Genomic DNA, 23,219 nt, shown 5'->3' on the forward strand with positions numbered 1-23,219 from the left:
AACATCTCGTAATAATTGTATTTGTAATATTTTTTTATTGTATACATTTATCGCCACCTTTTAGAGGTAGGTTGTTATTTTGCACAATGAACAGTATTTTAATCCTCGAAAAAAAAACTCCTCTATAATCAACTGTTTTGATCAAATGAACGCTATCAAATAGTTAATGTCTACACTGAGAAAACGGAAATGTTGACTTTAATTAAATGTATTATGTCAACATATTTCACATAACTGTATTAGGTTAGTTGTAATAGCCATTTAAATAAAGTCAACGTTTCAGTTTTTTCAGTGTATCTAATGCAAAGACGCATTATCACTTGTAAATTAAAATTGTGATTAGCTATCTCTGATTTGACATTAATTTGTTTCTTAATTTAATCTTAAATGTTCACTTGAGAATTACATTTTTCTAAAATAACGTTGCACATGTCTTCATGATTTTCTAGCGTGTTTTTTTTTTTGTTCAATACTTCAAAGGCTGACATGAAGCGACGGCTGAAAATGTCCTCTTTTTCTAATGGAGATAATTTTCCTTCTCAAAATTGAAGTGTGTAATGATCAAGCAGGCCTGGTTGCACATATCTGAAATTGAGTATATAAAGTTCATGAGGATTGAGTCTCCTGAGTGTACTATTTAAATTTGTGTTGAAAGCTTTATTGCACAGTGAAATTCGAAATGAGACTAAGTGCAAAATTGGGTCTCATAATAAGAAGATTGACCACATTATGGCTCGCCTGCTTTTTTTGTTTGCTTCACAAGAAAAAGACTAGAAATCATTAAGGGTTGTGCGGTGTAATGAAATGTGGTATTATAGCCTGTGTGAAGCTTAATGTTGTCTTTTTTTTTTTTACATTGTGTGATATTTGAGAGCTACAATGTATAATACAGGTAGTATTATTGTATGCAGGGCTGTTTTATTAGAATGAATTCAATGTGTCTGTGATCTTGTGCCCAAATATCCATAGCACATTGGTGTTAAAAGCAAAAAGGTCTATACTCTCAGAGATACTGAACACAAGGAGCCGAAATGAGGGCAAACTACTAAAATGCCAGATGCAGATAACATTCACTGAAAGGAAGAAACCAATACAACCTCTCATTAAGACTCATTGATGTAACTACTGTCACTGCCAATCCCCGGCGTGAACTAAGATTACTTCAGTAAGAAATACTTTGGTTTGACTCAAAGACTTTTATTTTAATTAAAGTCAAAGTAAGTCTGAAGTGTTGGACATTAAGGAAACATCCAGCTAAGCAGTTAGATCCCGTCAATAACAAACCCATGTGCTGAGTGGCCATTAAACCGTGGCCATTAAAGAGTACTCACGTTTTCGTAACAACAACACTCAGGCTTCAGGTGTTAAAACAAACCCAGAATGACCCGAATGTGCAGTGCGCTATCAAAGAGAATTGTTATGCGTTAATTGAGGACAGCAGCTCGCCTCTCTTTGCAGTCTATAACACCCGCAGTACTCCTCTGAAAGAACACTCATCCCATCAGAAAGCGAACTTAGTTTTGACCTGGCTTCAACTTGCATGCACCGTATAAAATGGGTAATAGTTCTGATTCAGCTGCTCTCACCCAAATGAAATAATTCCACTAATTCAAATGTAATCATGCAATCCGACGTGACTGAGGGGATAGGAATAAATCATATCACATTATAAGAAAAAGGTGTCTCGTTTACGTGTCGATCAGAAAATGGATTTAAGCACCTTTTTTTTTTTTAAGGGATCTCAGCGATTCCAGCAAGACTTGTAAATTAAAGATTAACACCAGAATGCCTTTTCATCTCGAGGACACACATCTTTCTGGGTGCAGATGAATAACTCATTATCAAAGTTGACACTATCGCTTCTCCATAAACCTGCTTGACACTGTATAAGCAGGTGGAGGAATTTAAATCAGATTTAAATAAAAATGTTACGGCTGTTGGAGCTTTTCACATTTTATATTGAGGTGATCTGGACGGTCAACGCTAATCCATATACAACTGTATCAAGATGTTGCGTTGATGACGCATCTGTGTGAACAAGTTACAAGGTCAAAATATGAGGATAAGCAATCATGAAGTAAGCATTTGAAATATTACATACATACATACATTATGTTTGACCAAGAGATCAGATGGTATGATGAAGACACAAGGTGAAGGATAATTACAGTCAATTATATATCATTTTTGTTGGGAAATAGTTAAAATATGATGTGCTCAATGACCTGACAAAAAAGTATTTGGTGCTTTTTGTGAGGGAAACTTGTGAAGCAATTAGAAACAGGACTCAGAGAGGCACGAGGAGAGCTGGAGCTTTGATGGCAAACACTGACGGTTTATTTGGAGTTACGGCCGGAGAATTCACACGACAGGTGGTGTGTCACAAGTTGACACAGCGGTTGCCAAATTCTGAAGAACTCTTCTGCAGCTCGATGTTTTAACTGGTTCAGAGTGTAATAATCAACATTCTTCATCAGTGAGACTAAACAATTATGGACCCTGAGTCTAACTAGAGCTCTCGTCCATAGAAAATAATTTGTGCCAGGGAACCTTCGGCCCTGAACAGTAAACTACCTCATGGTGGCTTGTGTCTGTCATAGACTGGCAACAACAATGCGCCCAAGCTCCTTAAGAGAGACAGCAGCAATACCCAAGGCCGTAGACCTACAGTATGCCGTGGGAAAAGAAACAGGAACGAGAGAAAACGATGAACTGGGTCGAAGGTTGAGTACCTAAGCAAATTATTCTTTTTCTGATTGAAATAAGGTTTATTAACCTTTGTGTGTTCTGCGGTTCAGAGTGACCTTTTTTAAATAAATAAAAAATACAAGTTTTCCTTAAAATCATGATTCAAATGGTTCCATGTGTATTCTCCTAGATAAGCATGAATATCCAACCCAACCTAAATACAATAACACACATAAACTAAACTTTAATCCATCCAAACCTACATCCTGAAATACCTACTATGTTGTGAAATCATTGCCAGGCGAAGCTTTATCCTCAGTGTTTGCAGTCGGAGCCATGTGGGATCGTGATAAAAACTGTGGTCATTTGTTTTCATCTGTGAATGTTAAGCTCCATCATACTTTGTAAATTGGGCTACTTTACTGTGATTTAAGATCAAAGCCGATCTCTTTAATAAATCATCCTTCCTGGTTTTTCTCTGCCTGCTGCGTGATTTTGAAAAATGAACGTTGGTGTCAGAGCAGTGGGTTGGAAAGGGGGGGGGGGGGATCTGAATCTCATTTTTATACAAGGCACGGTACTTTTAAGAAATAACAATATATAACAAATCACTCTTTGTTTTTCTGTCTCCAGCTGGGACCACGTACATTTTTGGGAAAGGGGGGGCTCTCATCACTTTCACCTGGGCCCCCAATGAGCGGCCGAGCACCCGAGCCGACCGGTTAGCCGTGGGCTTCAGCACTCAGCAGAAGGACGCCATCTTGGTGCGAGTGGAGAGCACCCATGGGCTCGGAGACTATCTTCAGCTGCACATAGTAAGTCTGGGAAGCAGAGTGTGGGGCTTGAAGCAAACATTTCTCTTTTCGGAATTTCTTTCTATCTCTCTAAAATACAAGAATAAGAAATATTGTGCACTTTCCTTTTCTCTTATACAAATCTAGAAAACCAGGAAGCTACTTACATTTCCAAGTGTAGGTAGATGGAAATGACTTGACAGAGAGATTGTCTCATATGTGTTGCTGTATTTGAGTTTATTTCTAATTTATAAACAAGACAATTCAAAAAATCTTGTTATAAATATTTGAGAGGCCACAAAACCCGTAATAGCACTTAAGTTCCTTCCTTTTGGGCTATGTTGTGCTATTTTTAATGTATCTGTGAATACCCAACAAACAAAACATCATATATATTAATGATTATAAAAGCAGTGTCAAAAAAAGAAACTCAAGCTCCTTAGATCTCAGGGAAATCAGGACAATGTGGAGTGGGCAGCTGAGTCCAACTATGGAAACTAGTCCACTCTCCAAACGCTAAATAACTAAATAATGTCTGAGCAACAACAACAATGAGTAATGTATTCCCAAGTTAGAAAGTAAACAGCTCGTGACTAACATTGAAAAAGAGCAAAACAATGATGGCTCAGAAGCCGTTTTTAGATGAGGAACACATCATAATCTCCCCCTAGATGTGTTGATAAAAGTCTGTCTGGGAGAGTGCTGATGCTTCATCTTGATTATATGTAATATGGGAATAAATAAACCTCTGTTTTTAAATTAATGTTTAACCTAGAGGATCAGCACAGTGTTTGCTAATGCTTAAGCATGTTCTAATTAACGGAGTGCAAGCATTGAGAACAAGTTGAACAAATAAACGATTACTTTACAACGAGATAGAAACACAATAGAGTCAGTAGACAAAGAGATGTATTCTGGTGAAAGACGTGTGTGTCTTTTGGTGAAAGCAAGTGACTCATCAGCAGCTGGCGGCAACTGAGGGTTTTCTAGAGGGAAATCAGCCGTTTTAGCATGTAGCCACGGGACAGATGTGCAGTGATGAAGACCAGCGGGGAGATCTGTCAAACGTCTGCGTGTGGTGTAATAATTAAAATCACACCTGTTGTCAAAGCACGGGACCCAACCACTGGAGTTGGGCCCTTATTATCAGACCACCCAGAGAAAGCTTCATAATAACCTTATAACGGAAGCAGATACTATTCATAGATTATTTCCAAACTGCACTGAAGTGTTCTGAAAGGTGGAAAAGAGTGGCAAATCTACTTAGCACATGTAAGGTATTACAAATAAAAGATGATGTAACAAAAAAACTGCATCTCTTCTCAATAATAATAATAATACATTTATTTTGGGGGGCGCCTTTCAAAACACCCAAGAACACCTTACAGGGTTACAGATTTACAATTTTCATTTTACCGTACAAATGAAAACAGTGGATTTAGTGAAGTATCAGCCGGGGTAAGACAAGACAAACAACAGGAAATTGACTACAAAAGGACACAAAAGGACACAGGGTACAGATTATAGAGAAAATGCCAGTTCAATACCTTCCATAATCAATCAATGTCAGTAAAAGGAGACATCTTAATCATCTTTCGAGTACATATTTTGGTTCAAACTAATATTCAGTTAATTGAGTTTGCTATTAGAAAGTGGCCTTCCACACAGAGAAGCTAAGGTAGTATAATATGGAGAGGCTGGTTTCTGCACTTTCCAGATACTACACATGTTTGGTACAAATATCTTCCCTTGGGGGTTTTTCAAACTGTCTCATCTAAATTGTACAGCTTTGAAATGTTGCAATTAAATGCAACGACTTCTTCCTGCGTGCAGAGCTACCTGAGATGTTTTTTTATCCAGCATCTGCCAGGTCTGTGGACCCTGACAGATTGCTTACCCTGACACCCTATCACTGCTCAGCGGAGGGTAATCAACAGCGTTCAGAGGTTGCGGAGGTTGTCTTTATCGGTTTCTCTCACTGAGCTTCATCAAATCACGTCGTCTTGTTTCGTACAGACCCGCGTTGCCATTCTTTGTCCTTCTTCTTCAGGATTTAAATTCGACATGTTATCAGTCTGTTCCCTCCCTCTGCTTGTCTATTGAAAAGAGCGAGAATGTGGAAACTAGGTGAAGACGTACGCAGGTCAAATTAACGCCGGCCCACAGGGGAGATTTGAAAACAGTCAAAGAAGCAAATGATAAACGAGTTTTATGTGCTACAGGGGTTTGGGGCTCTCAGGTGTGGTGCCTGAGAACAGAATTCATTTCTTGAATAAATATGCAGTATATCTACCTTAGATATCAATCTTTATGTTCTATACCACCACGCAATGAAGGCTTCAGAACAACGCCTGGTAATAATCCGAGCACACTTACATTTTGTTCAATGGATGGTGAGACATTTTATTGTTCTTTTTCATTTGTATCTCTTTAAACCTTGCTCTGTGAAGCACTTTAGCCTGCATTATTGTACGGAAGGCGTTAAATGATTCGAGTTGAGTAGAGCTGACGATTACAGCGAGTGAGATGAAACGTCACATTAGTCTTGCACTAGAGAGATCGTTTAGGAAATGATAACGCCTTTACTGATGCAAATAGCACCTGATTTCCAGTGCTTATAATGCGTCATCGAAACAGCGAAAGGAACAAGTGTCACTTATGTGAACAGAAGATTGCTGCATGAGACACTGTAACTGCGTGACTGGCTTTGGAGACCAATTGCTTTGTGCATAAAAAAGAAACCACATTGAACAAAAGAGATGCAATTGGTCCTGTTTGTAATGAGTAGCTACACATTTGAATCAGAAACAGAGGATTCGTTGTGCAAAATGGTGACACCTAGACAAAGCAACGTTACGCAGCCGCTTCAAACTGCAGTAGATCAAGTTACGCAGACTGACGTGGAATTAAAGGGGCCCTATTTTGGGGATTTTCCTTAACTGCGTGTTTATCAAGCACAACAGAGCCGGCCAGCTAACCAATCAGAGCAGACTGGCTCTGGTTTCAGACAGAGGGTGAAAATAGGTACTGCCGCTTTCTGAACATTAAAGCGTGTAAGCATATCACAGCAGAGACACAGAATACAAATATAAACCTGAAAATGAGCCTAATAAGCCCTTTCTTAATACATGTTCCTATGTTAGAATGAAAATGCTTGATCAAAGATGCTATAATATATATTTCAGGAGGGCAGAGCTCAACCTGCTTTCTGTAGGTATTCCCACACATTTGGATTCCTCACTTTAAATGTATGATACATAATTCAGCCACAAGACTGAGTTGGGCTTACTAAATAGTATAACTACTGTATAAAAGAAAGTTGCTTTTTTTGATGGCAGCTTTTCCCCCAGCTGAAATATATTTTTTCAGAGAAAATAGGGTGCTTTGATCGTTTGGGAAATGTACAACTGTTCAAAGGAATTAGAAAACAACGCACACTGTATTACATCGAGCAGTTTGACGTTTTTGTTTCACTACTTTATAACGATCTGTCATTTCCATTCAGTAATCTGCTTTAAGAAGAAAGGAATAGGCGCTTGTTTCCCCGCTCAGGATTAAAAAGCAATTCACAATATTTCCTTTTATGTTATGCTATGCTGAGTGTGATGAATAGTCCTTTATTATATGGGAGTAGGAACGATAATATCCTTAATTACCGTGCCACCATTTTATATGCAAGCTCCCTATGTGCTTCTACGGAAACTGCTCCTGTATAGTAAAGAGATGAGTTAACATGTCGTGTGCAGAGGCTGACAGTTGGCTGCTAACATTCTGAGATAGAAAGCATGTCTTATTTAAAGAATCATGATCTTTCCACTCTGTGCTAGGTTTTAAAAATGTAACCCATCATAGAAGAATTGTATATGCCATATAGTGCTTTCTTTTTAACATCTCATTGAAAAATGCAAGTATATTAAGGGACACATTCACTGTTAACTAGTTGCCTATTAGCATGCATATAGCATTTTGGCTATTCATTATAAAGCACTAATAAAATAACTCTTTGTAGCTAAGAATATGTCTCCCATTAAAAGGTTAGATCTTGCTCATAACTAATTCACTTGTTTGACATAATTTACACAGGCTCCCTATTCCAAAGATGTTTCCTTTTCCAGACAAAGTGAAATAAACACATCATTCTCTTCAGTGATGGGTTACACCTTGAATAAATGTAATAACTGAAAGCATATCATCTGCTGTTGATTTGGTTCTACCAACTCATAACTCCTCCACTGAGCAAAGCATACAAAGAACATAATTAATATTGAACAACCTTACTATTAATACTCAAGTAATTTGAACATTCTTGAGGAAAGCCTTTCATAATGGCCTTGTACAGTAGTCCTTCAATAGTCATGCAGAACAAGGCATTGAACAGTTCTATTTAGGGACTAATACAAAGACATAACTCATCAAATGTGTGCTAAGAAACTAGTTAATAGAACCTGTGTTCGAATTACCCATTTGCCATTACCCATCATATAGGCAGACCTGAAAGATGTATATGTTTCCTGCATTAGATCAACATTGATTGCCAATAGGCCTACCTTGTTTAGTAGGACATCTTTTTTCTCATCTCCGAAATCTCGATCGCTTTTTCGTGTGCCTGGCTCTTGGTGCTTATAAATCTTTTTCCGCAGGTTATTCTGTTGATCACTGCAGACTTTTCCCTGAATCCATTCTTGTGAAAGGTGCACAATATACTTTTTGCCTCTTTGCAAATCTCACATCCACATTTTTTGTTCATGGATGCCTTTCATTCCACTCGCTCCATCTTTTCTGTGTCCAGTTAAAAGGCAGGTCATGGGCATCGTCGGGTTCGCTAGCGCGGGTGGCGCCGGCGGCTGTGGCCGTTGTTGAAGCCTCAGGCTCCGCATCGGCAGGCCTCTCCCTCGGTGTGGAGCGGTCAAACTCGACCCTAACGCCGCTTACAGCCGGCCAACTAAAAGTTGTTCCGTTCACGTTGTCATTTTTAGACTCCTTTGCTTCTTTGCTTTTGAATCCAAAAGCTGCGAGGCTTGGATGTTTTCGTTTCGCCATATTTTTTATTACAAAGCCAGAGTTAAAAAAAATATCAGTATGAAAATATCAAATACTGCGCTAGCATCGCCTGCCGTAACCATAGCAAATAGCATTTCAAACAGTGGGTATAACAATAAATCCTTCCTTTCCTCTCAAATGAATCAGCGCTCTGAAGCTCGAAATGTTTTTTTTTTCCGTCAGAGCTGCTGTCAAAACAGCTAGGTGGGACACTGCGTGGCTTTTCATGAGTATATATGCCTGTTTAGCTTGATACCCAAACACATGGGCATTCAGAAAAAAAGTGACCTGGAAAGGCCAAACTTTTGTTTATCAAAACTGGGCTGCAGCAGTGATGCTTTGCCAGCTGTCAGAAGCTGCTTTGGGGCTGTTTTGTGATCGTGCTGCAAAGTAAGCACAATAGAAGCATCTCCTTTGTTAAAGAGGGTTTGGACCCTGGAGATGTTTATGTGCTCCAGAGGACATGCACTGAATTCGACCTGAGACTGCACTACACTGAAGTTTCAGAATGAGTACTCATCAGTTTGCTTCTTGGGAAGAGTGATTAAACCTCAGTTACAGTACAGCATGCGCAAGATGTAAGTAAGACAGGAATATAAGAGCGATGTCTTACAGAGGATAAAGGGATTATACAGTAAGAAAAGGTTATAGTGTGTTTTTTCACCATACATTTTTTATGATAAAATACGACCCTGCTGATTCTCACTAAAGCTGACTGTAATTAACTCGGTATCAATGTGAGTAACTGTGAGTGGGCAGACATTTATCATGAAGGGGTTTCATCTTCCTTTTGACTTGTGTGAGTGAGATTATCCAGCTGTACTTGATGAGTCATAAACACATGTGCTTCCTTCTTGGTTCCTAACAACCTTCAAGTGATGACAGGAAGTCAATTGAAAGAGCCATCGACCTGTTACTGACCTCCAACATGTAGGTCTTTATTTAGAGATAGAGCTCCTTAATGTGAAATAAGTGGAACATTTCTCAAGATTGAAGTAACGTTACTAATGGACGTTCAAGGTCTCTTCAGACTTCTGTACCTCACACCAACTTTGTCGGCATGAATAATTATTTCAAATTGAAAAGGTTTCCGGAAGGATTTTACATATAATTAGCAGTTGAGAGAAAAGCTCCGAGACAGGTTTTACTTCACACAATAGCAGCCAACATTACAGAAAGAAATGTTTCGGGCTTTCAATGAGTATTAAAATCCAGAGAGAAAGGAAAAATCCGTCATATTATTATTATAAATGTGTGGGAGATTTTTAATATCCATATGGGCTGTAAATATTGTCTCCACCCTGTGCCATGCAGGCCCCTCAGTATGCAGTATTTCATTTCAACAAACAACCTATATCTATGTTTACTTCTTCTCGCCTCTCTTGTTGAAGTTGTGATATAGTGCAACCAGCTGTTTAAATGAAACCTGCACACTCTTGGCCCTTGAAACTAAACAGCTGAAAGATATCAGGGAAGCTACACGGCTTATTATTAATATTGTTATTTTAATGACTTTCTAATTATGTGCACACGATCCTGCATTTAAGACATACTGTACAACAGCCACTCGTTGCATAACCACTTGACCACTTGAGTTATGAGTGCCAATGAATTACATTGTAATTTGGTTTGTCGACTTTTATTGTCACACTTAACCTTCAGGCTGTCATGTTCCGGGCCACACTGGAGTGATTAATGAGCTCTCTTCATGTGTGTGTGTTTCATCGTAGTACAAAGGCTACATCAGTCCACTGGTTTGTAGATGGCTCTGTGATAATTCAAAATGTTAATTTATTGCCTTACAGTACAATCATTTTGTTACGAGGTTCTATATTGAGATATCGTGATTCACAATTATGATTTCTTAATTGATAATAGCCAGCAGGACAGGGTTCTATCCGCATTGTTATGGTTATTATTTCAACTTTGAAGCGGATTTTCCCGATTTTCATAATTTAAACGTTAAGCTTTATTTTTTTCGCTGCGTGCCTACACCCAATTATTCTGCTTAAATCAAACTGACATCTTAATAGTCATTGTATAGCTGGAAATATAGTATAACAATCATTTAAATCAAACAAAAATGAACAACAATTAATATGTAGTTATTTCATATGGACTAGTTGTTCAATTACACGGAAACATGCTATATGTTCTGATATATATTGTTATCAGGATATGAACAACAACCGTTCAGGCCATATTGCACAGCTTAGTGAGCAGAGTGTGTGTGCTCCTCTGTGATATATGTGTTGCTCACACACACACACGTCTCCACACATTTAGCACTTTGACCTGGTGTTGCATTTTAGAAACACTGCAAGGCGGCTGATGAACAAAGTTCAGACAGGCACTGACACCCCCCACATGCAGTTTTTATCAAGTTTCTTATAAGTGACACCCAAAGGTTGACTTGAGAAGCAGCCTTGATCCTTAAAGAAGGATGGCAGGAGCAGGGAGACGCTGCAGGAGGAAAAAGAGAAGCAGAAGGATTCTGTCAGGAGAGATCCACATCAGGAAACCTGAGCTGCCCGCTGAGGGGGAACGATACTGAACCCTGAAGAGAGAACTAAACATACTGTTCATGTCAGAAAAGATACGCTTTTAAACAAGGTCTCTGGCCCCACAAGCCTGAAACCGACGGAAACTCTATAGGCTGCACGTTTGGAGTGAATATAAATGATAGAAATATGTGTCATTCTTTGTTTTCTACCTGCAGGATGAAGGAAAAATTGGTGTCATCTTTAACGTGGGGACAGATGACATCACCATCGATGAGCCTGCTGTCATTGTAAATGACGGCAAGTACCATGTAGTGCGCTTCACACGCAGCGGAGGCAATGCTACGCTCCAGGTGGACAGCAATCCGGTTATTGAGCGATATCCACCAGGTAAGACTGATTGGCCTCACTATGTGGTTAGACGATACATACGGAGTTGGCATGGAGCGTCTGGATTAACGAGAGAGGATTGCACGTCTGCCTCTCGAACATAAATCCTTGAATGACCACTTGTGAAATGTACTGTTTGAGAAAAAAAGATTGGCAATTTACCCAGTGGCTCATTTTAATTCAGCTCTCCCATCTAGTTTTTTCATCGCTCTGTGAGCTCTCTATTAAATTGCCACACACATACAACTGGACATAACCATGTTGCGCAAATGTGATAAGCTGAAATTGATACATTTGCTTCAAGCTGCCTTGTATATGTTTAGCAATGAAATAATTTTCATTAGCCGCTGTCGTTTTTGAAGCCAGTCTGCCAGACACTTGGGGAAAAAAGTAGCAGATGAGAAAAGTAAGTGAAGCAGTATGTCTGAGTACAAAAAAGATATCCATAGGTAGCACAAAAACAAATTTCAGTTCAATTACTATGTAAATCTAAATGAATATGTATCTTTTTTGGTTGATCTATTAGCCTGTTCCAGGTCTATAGAGGCAGTGTTAACTAACCCGGGTGGATGCTGTCGGTTCAGCTGATAAATTGTTGACATTTACAATTCTCTTGAGAACATGCTTAAATCCATATTCATCTGGCCACTTGTAAACACCAACAAGGTGACCTTACCATAACGTCTGTTTTGCATAAACATATTGATGGATTTGGCTGAATTTACACTGTCTTCTGCCAGATAAAAGGCTCAGCTCTAAAATGATGGATATGTGTTTTACATTTTAATCGGATGCTATAACATAAAATACTATAAATATGTACATAATTAAAGTAACTCTGCCTGAGAATAAAAGTGTCATCATGTCCTAAGACAAATGACCTACTCCATACTTCAAAATGTTATATTCACATTTTATACTGGTTTAGTGTTTTTGGAAAATCCAAATACCTTCATGGCATTGCATATTCAATGTGGATTATCTGCCCAGGCACACAGACAAACAAACAAAATGGAGAACATAGGATGCACCTTTCACACAGATCTTTTTCCCTGTACAAAAAGTTCAAAGCTCATCCATTTTGATACACTCATACCAAACATATACGCATAGACCAAAAAACCCAACGCTCATAATGTGATCACCACCGGCTGTGCTTTAACCTGCTCTGAACCAATTAACCTTGTTTAGAACAGGTGCTCCAGCTGGCGGAGCGGGAGGAAACCGAGTCCCTTCTGCATCCAGCTGGTGCTTAACGCACACACGCACATGGCATCTGAATCCAGAAATTGTGCAATGGGTATAAAATAGAGTAATAGTTGTAATTAATTTAGTGAAGTGTACATACAGTATAACCTGTTAGGCAAGTTTCCAAAATGCTTGTGAGGCCTTTGTGGATGCTAGGCCTGCACAAAAAAGACTTTGTAATTGTCACAGGAACTGCTCTGAAGCTGTGTTTTTCGTAACATACGTTTCTTTAAGTGTATAAGGATTTATAACTATTGTTGCCTTCACACGGAAACCAAGCAGCGACCTTTGTGTGAGGCAAAAATGCAAAAACTCTGCTTGCATTTCTCGAAATGCTCTGTGAATGGTTCACATATATTAAAACCTGCTTTTTTATTTAGTCTAACAGGAGACAAACAAATAGCCTAGGTAAGCTTCAATTCAATTTTCATGCACCGTTTATTTACTGTGCCTCCCTTTCCGTTTTCAACTGTAATCCTAATCCTTTTTATTCATGTATTGTCCAACAACATGGCTGACTTCAAACTGCTCTTTATTTACATATTCATACAGAAGATGTGAATTAAACATGGTTTTAGAAAACCTACTCCACATGGATTTGGTACCCTACACTTGTGGTAGTTTATACATAGTGTCAACAACAGTAAAGTCATAACAGTGTGGCTGATGATTGACAGGACTTCTTCTAAATCAACACCAGACTGAATGAAACATATTTATGGAACTAGTATACACTGGGCAATTCTTATACTTTGAATCAAACAGTATATTTCCTGTCGACGTTTGTTTGCGATGAATTACTGATCTGTGTTTGCATGTGGTATATACAGTAGAGAGGGGAAGTCCTATTAGCCCTGATCCACAATGTAGTTTGGCGTTTAATAGATCAATAGAAATAGGTGTTGGTGATGGAGCTAACTGTTTATCCACTTGTTTATTTAGTCTGAAAATCTTGGTCAGAATTAAACAACCATTGTATTTAACGCAGTATATCATGAAAGTACATTGTGGAATAGGAGCGGGGTGAGACTTCAGCCCTCTGTAATGACTGCAGTCAATTGTGAATGTATTTCTGGCTGGAACTACTGAATGTGTATCACTGTCTAAATGCTAAATGATTGTATTTGTTGAAGCGGCTGCTTTTCTTAATGCTTTCTTACCTGAAATAACTAACTTCTTTTTTATACAGTACCTAAAATCATTTTAAATTTGACTGCAATTGGAATCATGCATTGCTTAAAAAATAACTAAATAACTCTAACTAGGGCAGCACATTATAAATAGCCTAAACTCTAATTAATACAACCTCTGCTACTCGTAATAACTAGATAACACTAAGTAAAGCACAAGTTTCTTTTAACTCACAGCTGGGTTAAAATTGATAACTTGTTAAACCTGTTAGCCATTATAACTCTGTTTCTAACCATGTGATCTTTCAGCTTGCAGACTTTAACCTTTAATCTGTCTCTCCAAATTCTTTGAAGGACACTATGATAATGAACGACTGGCTATTGCTAGACAAAGAATCCCATACAGACTTGGTCGGGTAGTTGACGAGTGGCTACTCGATAAAGGTAAAAAATAAACTGATGAATAATTAATCCCTGAAATAAATACTAAATAACTCTTCCCCATGAGAGGTGCAGTGCCAGAAGACAAGGGTGACAAGTGACCCAGATGTAAACATCCATTTTAATTTGACTCTCTATTGCCTGTTGATTATGATTACCATAATATAGCTTTAAGTGGACTTCAAAATTAATTTCATAGTGAAGGGGAATGGCGTACTTGCCATTTATTCTTTGTCATCCTTACCCTTGTGGATAAGCTGCACCTTAACAAAGATTTAAACCGAATACCTAAAAAAACATAACCCTTGTCTAACCCTCTATCGTCCCTCTTAATGTGTAATTAGATACTGTGTGTAATTGCTATACGTAAAATATCATTAATATGCTGTGTAACATTTACATGGAACTAAAACATTACGCACTAAATGACTATTTGTATATCAATAACTTACCCCGTGTTACCTTAACGTTTTGAAAGAACATGTCTTTTCTTGCATGCCTGGATAAATGAAAATTGGATTTGATTGCGATGTGTGAGAGTTCGTAAACGGGTCCTCCATTTCCCTTCAATGCATTCAGATCTTTTTCTCACCCTGGAGGCATCCAAGAAAAACCACGTTTTTTCACAAATTCAAAGCTACACGGGATGAATAAATGAAAAACAAATTATCATTTTGTGGGTGAAAGACTCCAATGAACACCTTTGAAACTAACATGTGACGCCATAGTCTCGTTCCTCCTAAACTGAACATTTAAAAAAAAAAAAAAAACTCCTGGATGTTATCTCACCAAATTAGTTTATTTTCCCTTTCGTGTTCCCCGCAACCTTGTATTACCTTATCTTGTACCACCACAAACCACATCAGACTCCCAAGCTGATGTTTGTTTTTTTGGTGCGACAAAACAGGCCCTGACAGGCTGTTAAAGTCTATCACTGTTTGTAGCCAATAACTTTGCTAATAAGCATTCTCCAGAGAGGGGCCCATTACTGGAGCCTTCCTCCTCCTCTGACTGCTTATCAGGGAGGCTGCCGACAGTCCTGCTGTTAGATTAGATATCATTGGCCACTTTCAGGAGGTGAAACAATCATGGCGCCCAGAGCACAGCATGCATCAATGGCCTAATGGCTGATGAAGTCAGTGTAAGGGAGGGATGTCTTTTATTGTCATTAAGCTTTACAGTCTAAAGTATAGCGACACTACCATGTTAATAATGTTCCCATCTCTTCAGATAGAAGCCATAAGACTTGCATCCTAGCACCATCTGTGCTGGAGCTGAGTGATGAATAAATATCCTGGAAAAAACATCTGCTCATTCTCCTCTAGTGATGAATGAAAAAACATTCTGTTGTCTTAGATACATGTATTTATTAGTCCTGAAACCTGGAAATAGAGTACACAGAGTGAGCTTGTTAAACCCTCTCACCACAAGCTGCTTATACCCAAGCTGCCATTAGAAAAAGGCTGTACAGCGCCTTGTTGGTTATCTCTCTTAAATCCAACAAAACCGGCCGGAATCGGTTCCCAAAAAGCATATCCCAGGTGTTTACCAATCTTTTGGATGTCGTTGGCATTTTGGAGTTATCCAACAGATGAATTTACAATGACTCAGCAATATAACATACATTTCTTTCTACCACACCCACAGACCGTCTGCTTACATTGTGATAATTCAACATGTCTCCGTCCAATCAAAACACTTAAATAAGAGCCTAAGCATATAACCCTCCTCTGATTGTAACCTGCATGTGTAAAATCTAAATAATAACCTTGCTAATACCTAACCTTCCCCCTTTACAGTTAGCGTCTAATTACGTTTTAAATAGATGACTAAGTATGATGTTATAATCACAAAAGCCCACCTGGTTCAAATGATGTTCCTATGCAAGCTCTCCCGTGTGACTTCTGTATGTCTGCTCCACTATTCTCTTCCTTTTTTTTTCCACCTCTTGCTCTCTCTATGTCTGTGTAACTTCAGGGAGACAGTTGACCATCTTTAACAGCCAGGCAGCCATTAAAATTGGCGGTCACGACAAGGATCGGCCCTTCCAGGGTCAGATTTCAGGGCTGTACTACAACGGTCTCCAGGTGCTCAAGCTGGCAGCAGAGAACGACCCCAGTGTTCAGGCGGAGGGGAACCTGCGTCTGGTCGGAGACTCGTTCTCTGTTATGACCACCGACATCACCTCCGCCACCCCGCTGGCAGTGTCCGATATGTCCACCACAATCATGGAGACCACCACCACCATGGCTACGACCACCACCCGCAGACAGAGGTCGCCCAGCTTGAGCGAGAGCATCTCAAAGGTCAGATGGAGTATAAAAGTTGTGGGTTAGTAACTTAGATGAGGATTGTTTTGGCCACTTTTCAGGGAAATCAAACATATGGGATGTTAAAATGGCTTGGTAACAGAACATCAATCAAATACATCTGTTTTTTTTAAGTGGTTTGTAGAGATTGGGCTTTATTTTTTTAATATTGTTGCAAATATTTTAAGAATTATTAAGACTTTACATTGTTCTATTTTTCCATAGTATTTAAAATGGCTCTGACCCAAACATAGCTCATAATGAATGTGCATGTGAACAACGTAGTAGTGAAAAAGTGCCATCTAATTTATTTAATTCAAACAAACCGTATTTGATATTATAACATTTCCCAAACTATTTACAGTGACCTTATTCATATTTTAGAGCATTCACACTGGGGTCAACCAATATTCACCTTTTTATTTAGTCAATTGTCATTTTGAGTATTTTGGAACCAAAATGTGTATATGTTCAATCTATTTGTGTATTTTTCCCTATTTGAAAGCAGGGGTTCAAGTAGCATGTTGTTCTTGTATTAAACTAACTGTACAGTCTTAGAGAAACTCACCTATGTTATCTATAACTCAATGTCACTCTCTTTTATATGTTGCTCGTGGTTGGAAATGTTTATTATGGGGACAATGAAGTCTTACGGCCCGTCCACACAGCGGCGTGCGTTGAAGCTCCCAACGCTTCTGCCCATTCACTTTGAATGGGTGACGTCACTTTTAGTCGATAATCACCGGAGGCTAAAGGGATTCTGACCCTGAAATCATTCAAATCAAATGTCCCTTGTTTTCGAATGTCTGACGCATTTGTTGAATTCCATAATTATTCAAATTATAGGCTACTTAAATCCTTTAGCTAACTGTGCATGCATTCTTACAACAGGTTTGGTCCCACTGATTGTAAATGCATCACGTATTTCACTTTATTTCCATGTGTGCTAGGATAATAATAGCATTCATGCTTCAATATATTTGTATTGAATCCTTAAGAATTGGAGTGCATGGATGAGACATAATGCATCCAGACTGGTGAACATTACCAACCAACATGTCACGCTTTCAAAATGCTGCAAACCTGCCAAATTGGAAGGATTTTAGCGCTTGTATTTGAAGTCCTGAGATTTCATTAAAAAAAATCCCGTCTCTTCTATTAAAAATACAGAGTGCATTTTTCATTATAATTATTTTGTCCGGGCTCCCTTAAATTATCTTCTCTGTATTTTCAATTCATTTGAATAATCCAATTGCAAACCATCTATTCCCCGCTCTGCTCAGGTATTCTGAGTCCACTGTGCGACCTAAAATCCAATTTAGACATGTTCACTGATTTACCTTATTAGAATTTGTTTTTTTTAATGTTAATAAAAAAGAAGTGTACAAAGTGATATAGAATCTAATGAAAACATCTGCTTACTGAGAAATCCTTCTCCATCAGCAGTACTCTGTGTAAACACATGAATTCAGCCACAGGGGTGGAGGATAAAAAGCAGCTGCATATGGGCACATTTTGAGTTTGTAGTCGGAGTAGCGTTGCTCCAAGCAACACAACACACGAAAGTGGCACAGTGCTGTATGCTGCAGTTTCCCCTCAAATAGGGCAGTCAGCCAGCGAGACTAAATACAAGCTGAGCACAAATCTAGATGATGGAAACGTGATGACTCTATATTTGTAAAAAAAACAACACTTTTTCTATCTTTGCCTTTCAGCCGCAGAACTCTGATGATATTCTGGTGGCATCAGCCGAGTGTCCAAGTGATGATGAAGACCTGGAAGAGTGTGAACCAGGAACAGGTGGGTCAGCCACAGAGAAAAGAAACCATGGGCGTCCAGCTGTCACACACCAAGACAAAACCCATTGAATTCAGGCAGCCATTATTAATTTTCCATTTTCAGTTCATGTTTGTGCAGCTTTCCTGTATACAGAAGCTTTGTTGAACCGCTGTTCTTACAGTCTCCACTGGTATCAATTCATTCGGTGCATTAGCTTTTAAGCCATGTCAGTAACTCACCTAATTGGATGGAAGAGCAGCGCAGTCATTACGTGGGGAACACAGTGGACAGTAGATCAGGCTGTGTGACAGAAATGAGCTGTGGAGCTGAGACAGGAGTCTGCCCTTATTATGGCTGCTTCAATTATTAACATGACCTTATCAAAGCTGTGTGTTGTTGACTGGCCCTGTAAAGTGTGACTCAAATAATGATGAAAGAGAAACGAGTGGCCATAAAAAACAACATACTCAAATATTCCTCCACAACCAGAAGACATTCTGACCTGAGAGTCAAAGCTCAATGCAAAAGAATATCTATATAAATACAGCTACATATGTGAGGGGGTTGTTTGATGAGGAATACAAATGTACAGAACACACACATTGAAAGCAATAGGCCAGAATATTCCATGTGTGAGTCATACATAAAATAACTTGCCTGTGTTTCTCCGTTTACCCCCGAAGCACGCCTTCAGATGTTTACACAGCAGCATGTCCTTTTCATTTACGCTATGTTTGTTGTATGCTCTTCATTTAGCTGCCGCCTTTCAGGGAGCATCTTGTATGTTTGTGTCTACATGTGAGCTCTCTAGTGTTCTTGTACTATATTTGAATAATGCTACACACACTAAGAAAAAAATTAGTCTCTTCTTGTGCCGAATGTTGTGAATACTCTTGATTATAGAGGAATCATAATATGTGCGATGATTATTCATACCAACACTGATAAGCCAGCTAATATTAGTTGAATTCCTCGTAATTGTACGTAATGAGCAGATTGTGCCTCTATTTTAATGAGCACAAGTTTACTGCCTGAATAAAAATTGTAATGCTGCTCTAATTTAGGATCCCCTACTTTTTCTGTTTCCTTTTTAGGAGGTGAATTAGTGTTGCCTATTATAACAGTGGATTCCCTTGAGCCCCCATCTATCGCCACCCGTTACCCCGTCATCCCTCCTCCCCCGACCCTCCTCTCCCCACTTGACACCACCAAAGAGTCCCTAATACTCCCCCCTCACCCTTCCTGCCCCCCGGACCAGGAAGACTGTGGTGACCCTGTGGAGGTGTCGGCTTTCGGCTCTGGGGAGATGACAGAATCGGATGACGAGGACTTTTACAAAAAGAACTCCCCCATGGTCACTGACAGGACAGTTCTTCCTCCACCTCCCACCGATGGTGAGGGTAGAGTCCAGAAACCCCGCCCCCTACCTCCTTATGTTCCCACCACCAACCCTGACAAGCTCCACATCCCCGCAGGCAAAATGAACACCCGTGACCAGGTGCTTCTGCCTCCTGCTCCTCCTTCTTCCCGAAACACACCAGGACTAACTTACCCCCCCAATTTTCCCCATGTGCCCACAGCCAACCCCGCAGTCTCTGATGAAAACAGCCAGCCGGGTGCCGTGGAGGTGATCAGGGAGTCCAGCAGCACCACGGGGATGGTGGTTGGTATCGTGGCTGCTGCTGCTCTCTGCATCCTTATACTCCTCTATGCCATGTACAAGTACCGCAACCGGGACGAGGGCTCCTACCAGTCAGACCAGGGCCACAATTTTGCCAATAATTCCACTGCGGAGGACAACGGAGCAGTGATCAAAGACAAAAGCACAGCAACGGCCTCTGTGGCCAAGGCAAACACAAAGGGCAAAAAGAACAAAGACAAAGAATACTACGTGTGAGAGCGGAGTAGGAGAGAAGTGTGGACTGAGACAAGAGGATGAGAGAGATGATGCTTTCGTTTCGCTCCCCGGTCGACCATCAGAGACATTTTCACAGGCCACAAAAAACGACTGCACAAAGCGAGGCTTGCTTTTTTCATTTTTCTCAAAAGTCAAGGTTTGCCCGATGATAAAAATCCTCCTCTACAGCACAAGATCTGAATAATTCTCCGGGTCATAATGTGCACCCGGTCTGCGTTCACCTGTTCTTTGTTGGTGTATCATTTTTTTCTAAAAATGTTTTCAACAGGATATGAAGAGGCATACCCATTTTGGCTTTGTATATAGCATGGTACAGTGGAGGAAGTGCGAGAACATCTGGACAGATTTGTCTAAATGTCTTCTTTGTACCTCTTTGTAACGCTCTATCTCAAGTCTCAATGTCCCCATCGTGATATATGAAGCAGAACAGGGCAGTTATTGCATTTTTACGGTAGATGAGCAGAAAGCACCCAAGTTATTCTGACTCGAAATGAAAGCACTTTTATTTGGATTAGACATCATCTCTGCAGTCTCATTGTTATGTTAGGTGGTTTTAAAAATCCCGAGTCACTCTGCCTCTGTCCATGAGAGTTGGTATTATGTTGCTGGTGCAGTATCATAAATGAAGCATATTTAGCTCTCCTGGAGAAAGAGACGGCATTCAAAAAGAGGAATTATGAAACACTCTCCGGCCAGTGAACCTTATAATATGATGGATCAGAAATGTTATTTATGTGAGATCTCAGTCGGGATAAATGTGATAAAGTCAGTCTACACCAGTGAAGGTATTTCTCTGTAAACATTGCTTGTATGTACATATAGAGGTTAGCCAATTGAAAAAGCATTGTGTCTGCTGGGGAACAGGTATGAAGAAGAATAAACGTCTGAGATGCTCTGCCCCCCCCCCCTCACACTCTATCAGAACCGCTGCCGGAAAACAGAAACACATTCGAGGAAGTATTTCTTCTTGGAAAGAGAGAAGCCGCTCGTCTCACCAGAGGCTGGCTCACGCTTGATCTCTCAAAACGGTCACGGGATCATTCAAAAAGCACACGGAAAATGTAAACGTATATTTGAGACATAAATACTCCTTGTAAAGCAGCCAAACATGTATTGTTTTTTCTATCGGTTACTAAGAGACTATTCTATGAGATGAATAATTGAAGGTTTGTGAATTGTATTGATATTTCGATGTATCTTGTTACCACTCCTCTTAACACATACCATTTTAGATTGCCTTTTACTTAAATCCAGACAAGAAGCACACTTTCCTCTGAAAGCGGCAAATATCTTCTGTTTTTGCATTCTTGACGGTTCAGATTATGCAGAGAAAACACAAGGATGGAACAAACAAATGTTTTGTTTTGTTGCATTGTGCATTTTATATGTGCTGAATCTGTTACTCAATGGATCTGAAAATATAAAGCCATTTTCTCTGTTGAGTTATGTCTACATTTACTTATTCATGATTTCCTGTTGTTTTTTATGAAAGTGCCATTCAACATGAGCTGCTCAGCACTCTATTCCATTCCTCACTCATTGCTATTGTATAGTGTTCATGTGAAATGGATCTTAATATGTGTACAGAACGTGGATAAAGATGAAAATACACTTGATTATATACTTTGTACACACCTGTGTTGCTTCTTGTAGATTCACAAAGAAAATGTACTCTTATTTGTCTTACATTTTTTAAACACAGGTGTAATTGACAGTTTTGAAGGTCAGGGGAATTTATAAATATAATATACTAATCTATCTACTAGGGATAATCATTGTGAGTTGTGAATCTGTTGGGATAAAAGAAACACAAAGAATTAACAGTGATGTCATTTTAAAATGGTCATACTTTGCTAACGAGACGGTTTAACACGTTTAACATGAAGAAACAGCATTTCACACAAATTGCAGGTCATGATGTGTTTTTAAAATCGTGTCTTACACCGGAGTTTCATCATCATCATCTCCTCTCTCTCTTCCTCACTCAGGCACTGCGTAGTTCTGCTGTGTTAGTGACGCCTATGACCATTATTTAATATAGAATGAAATGTTTAAGGGTTTACTCGCACGCTGCACTTCCTTCTGTCGTTAAGGTCCACTCTTTACTTAAAAAATGTATTTCAACGAAGCAGATTAGGACAAATGAAAAAATATATAAAGCCTTTTGAACCATGGTTAGTGCCACTTATGATTCAGGACTAGACTAAGAGTCACTAACTTGAATGTTCAATGTGAGTGTTTGAAAGATGTAGGCATCTAGTAAGCAGAGGGTCGAAAAGGTGCCATCACATTGCATAATAGGAAGTAACGGAGCTACTATAATATTAGGAGAATATACATGTATGATTTAACAGCCTCTGTTATAATATTACAAGTAAGTCTACTTTATTTAACATCAGCAATATCAGTAACATACAAAGGTTGTTGACCATATTTTGAAGCTTCAGTCAATAGAACAAGAATATTTGTTCAACAAGTGTTGTCTCAATAGGTCAGCATGGGTATTATTTACTTTAGAACAATTGACAATATGCACAACTTCTGATTGTCCAATGTATTGATGGTTGATTTAATTACCGTAGTAATTTGTTATGGATACATGTGTCACCTGACCTGCATATTTCAATTTAAAGCAGATCATGTTCCACCATCTCTCGGATGAAAACACTAATCTGTATGCTTGTCAGCAGTCGCTGGTTTGTGTTGTTCTACTACCCCCTGCTGAGAATGCAAGGAACTGTAAGATGGACGGAAGGTTATCTCCACATCACTGAACACCAGAGTGATGTATAGACTGTAGTTGCCCCCCACTAAAGCAGCCATCATTTATCCTGTGAGAGCAGATGAGGTTTATCACAAAAGACAAGAATTTAGACAGATTGTATTTCAAGCAGGCTAGGTCACCTGTCCCATTAGCCGTTTGTGTCGAGACAGATGGGGAACAATCCTGTGGGCTTATTGTCGGTGCAGGTCTGGTCGAT

The 23,219-nt window shown here is 39.3% G+C and overlaps 1 protein-coding gene across 3 annotated transcripts in view; it reads left to right on the plus strand.

The window, feature by feature from the left end:
- LOC117459067 (neurexin-2-like) overlaps positions 1-21,680 on the plus strand; it is a 179,115-nt gene extending 157,435 nt beyond the window's left edge. For all 3 annotated transcript variants that reach the window (XM_071205482.1, XM_071205483.1, XM_034099907.1), the window contains 6 exons: positions 3,322-3,503; positions 11,242-11,413; positions 14,146-14,235; positions 16,210-16,538; positions 18,257-18,341; positions 19,415-21,680. In XM_071205482.1, the coding sequence (XP_071061583.1) occupies positions 3,322-3,503; positions 11,242-11,413; positions 14,146-14,235; positions 16,210-16,538; positions 18,257-18,341; positions 19,415-20,217 (1,661 nt within the window). In that variant the 3' untranslated portion in view covers positions 20,218-21,680. The remainder of the gene's footprint in view (positions 1-3,321; positions 3,504-11,241; positions 11,414-14,145; positions 14,236-16,209; positions 16,539-18,256; positions 18,342-19,414) is intronic.
- The last annotated feature ends 1,539 nt before the right edge of the window (positions 21,681-23,219 follow it).

This window comes from Pseudochaenichthys georgianus, chromosome 14, assembly GCF_902827115.2.
Source record: "Pseudochaenichthys georgianus chromosome 14, fPseGeo1.2, whole genome shotgun sequence".
Taxonomy (NCBI): domain Eukaryota; kingdom Metazoa; phylum Chordata; class Actinopteri; order Perciformes; family Channichthyidae; genus Pseudochaenichthys; species Pseudochaenichthys georgianus.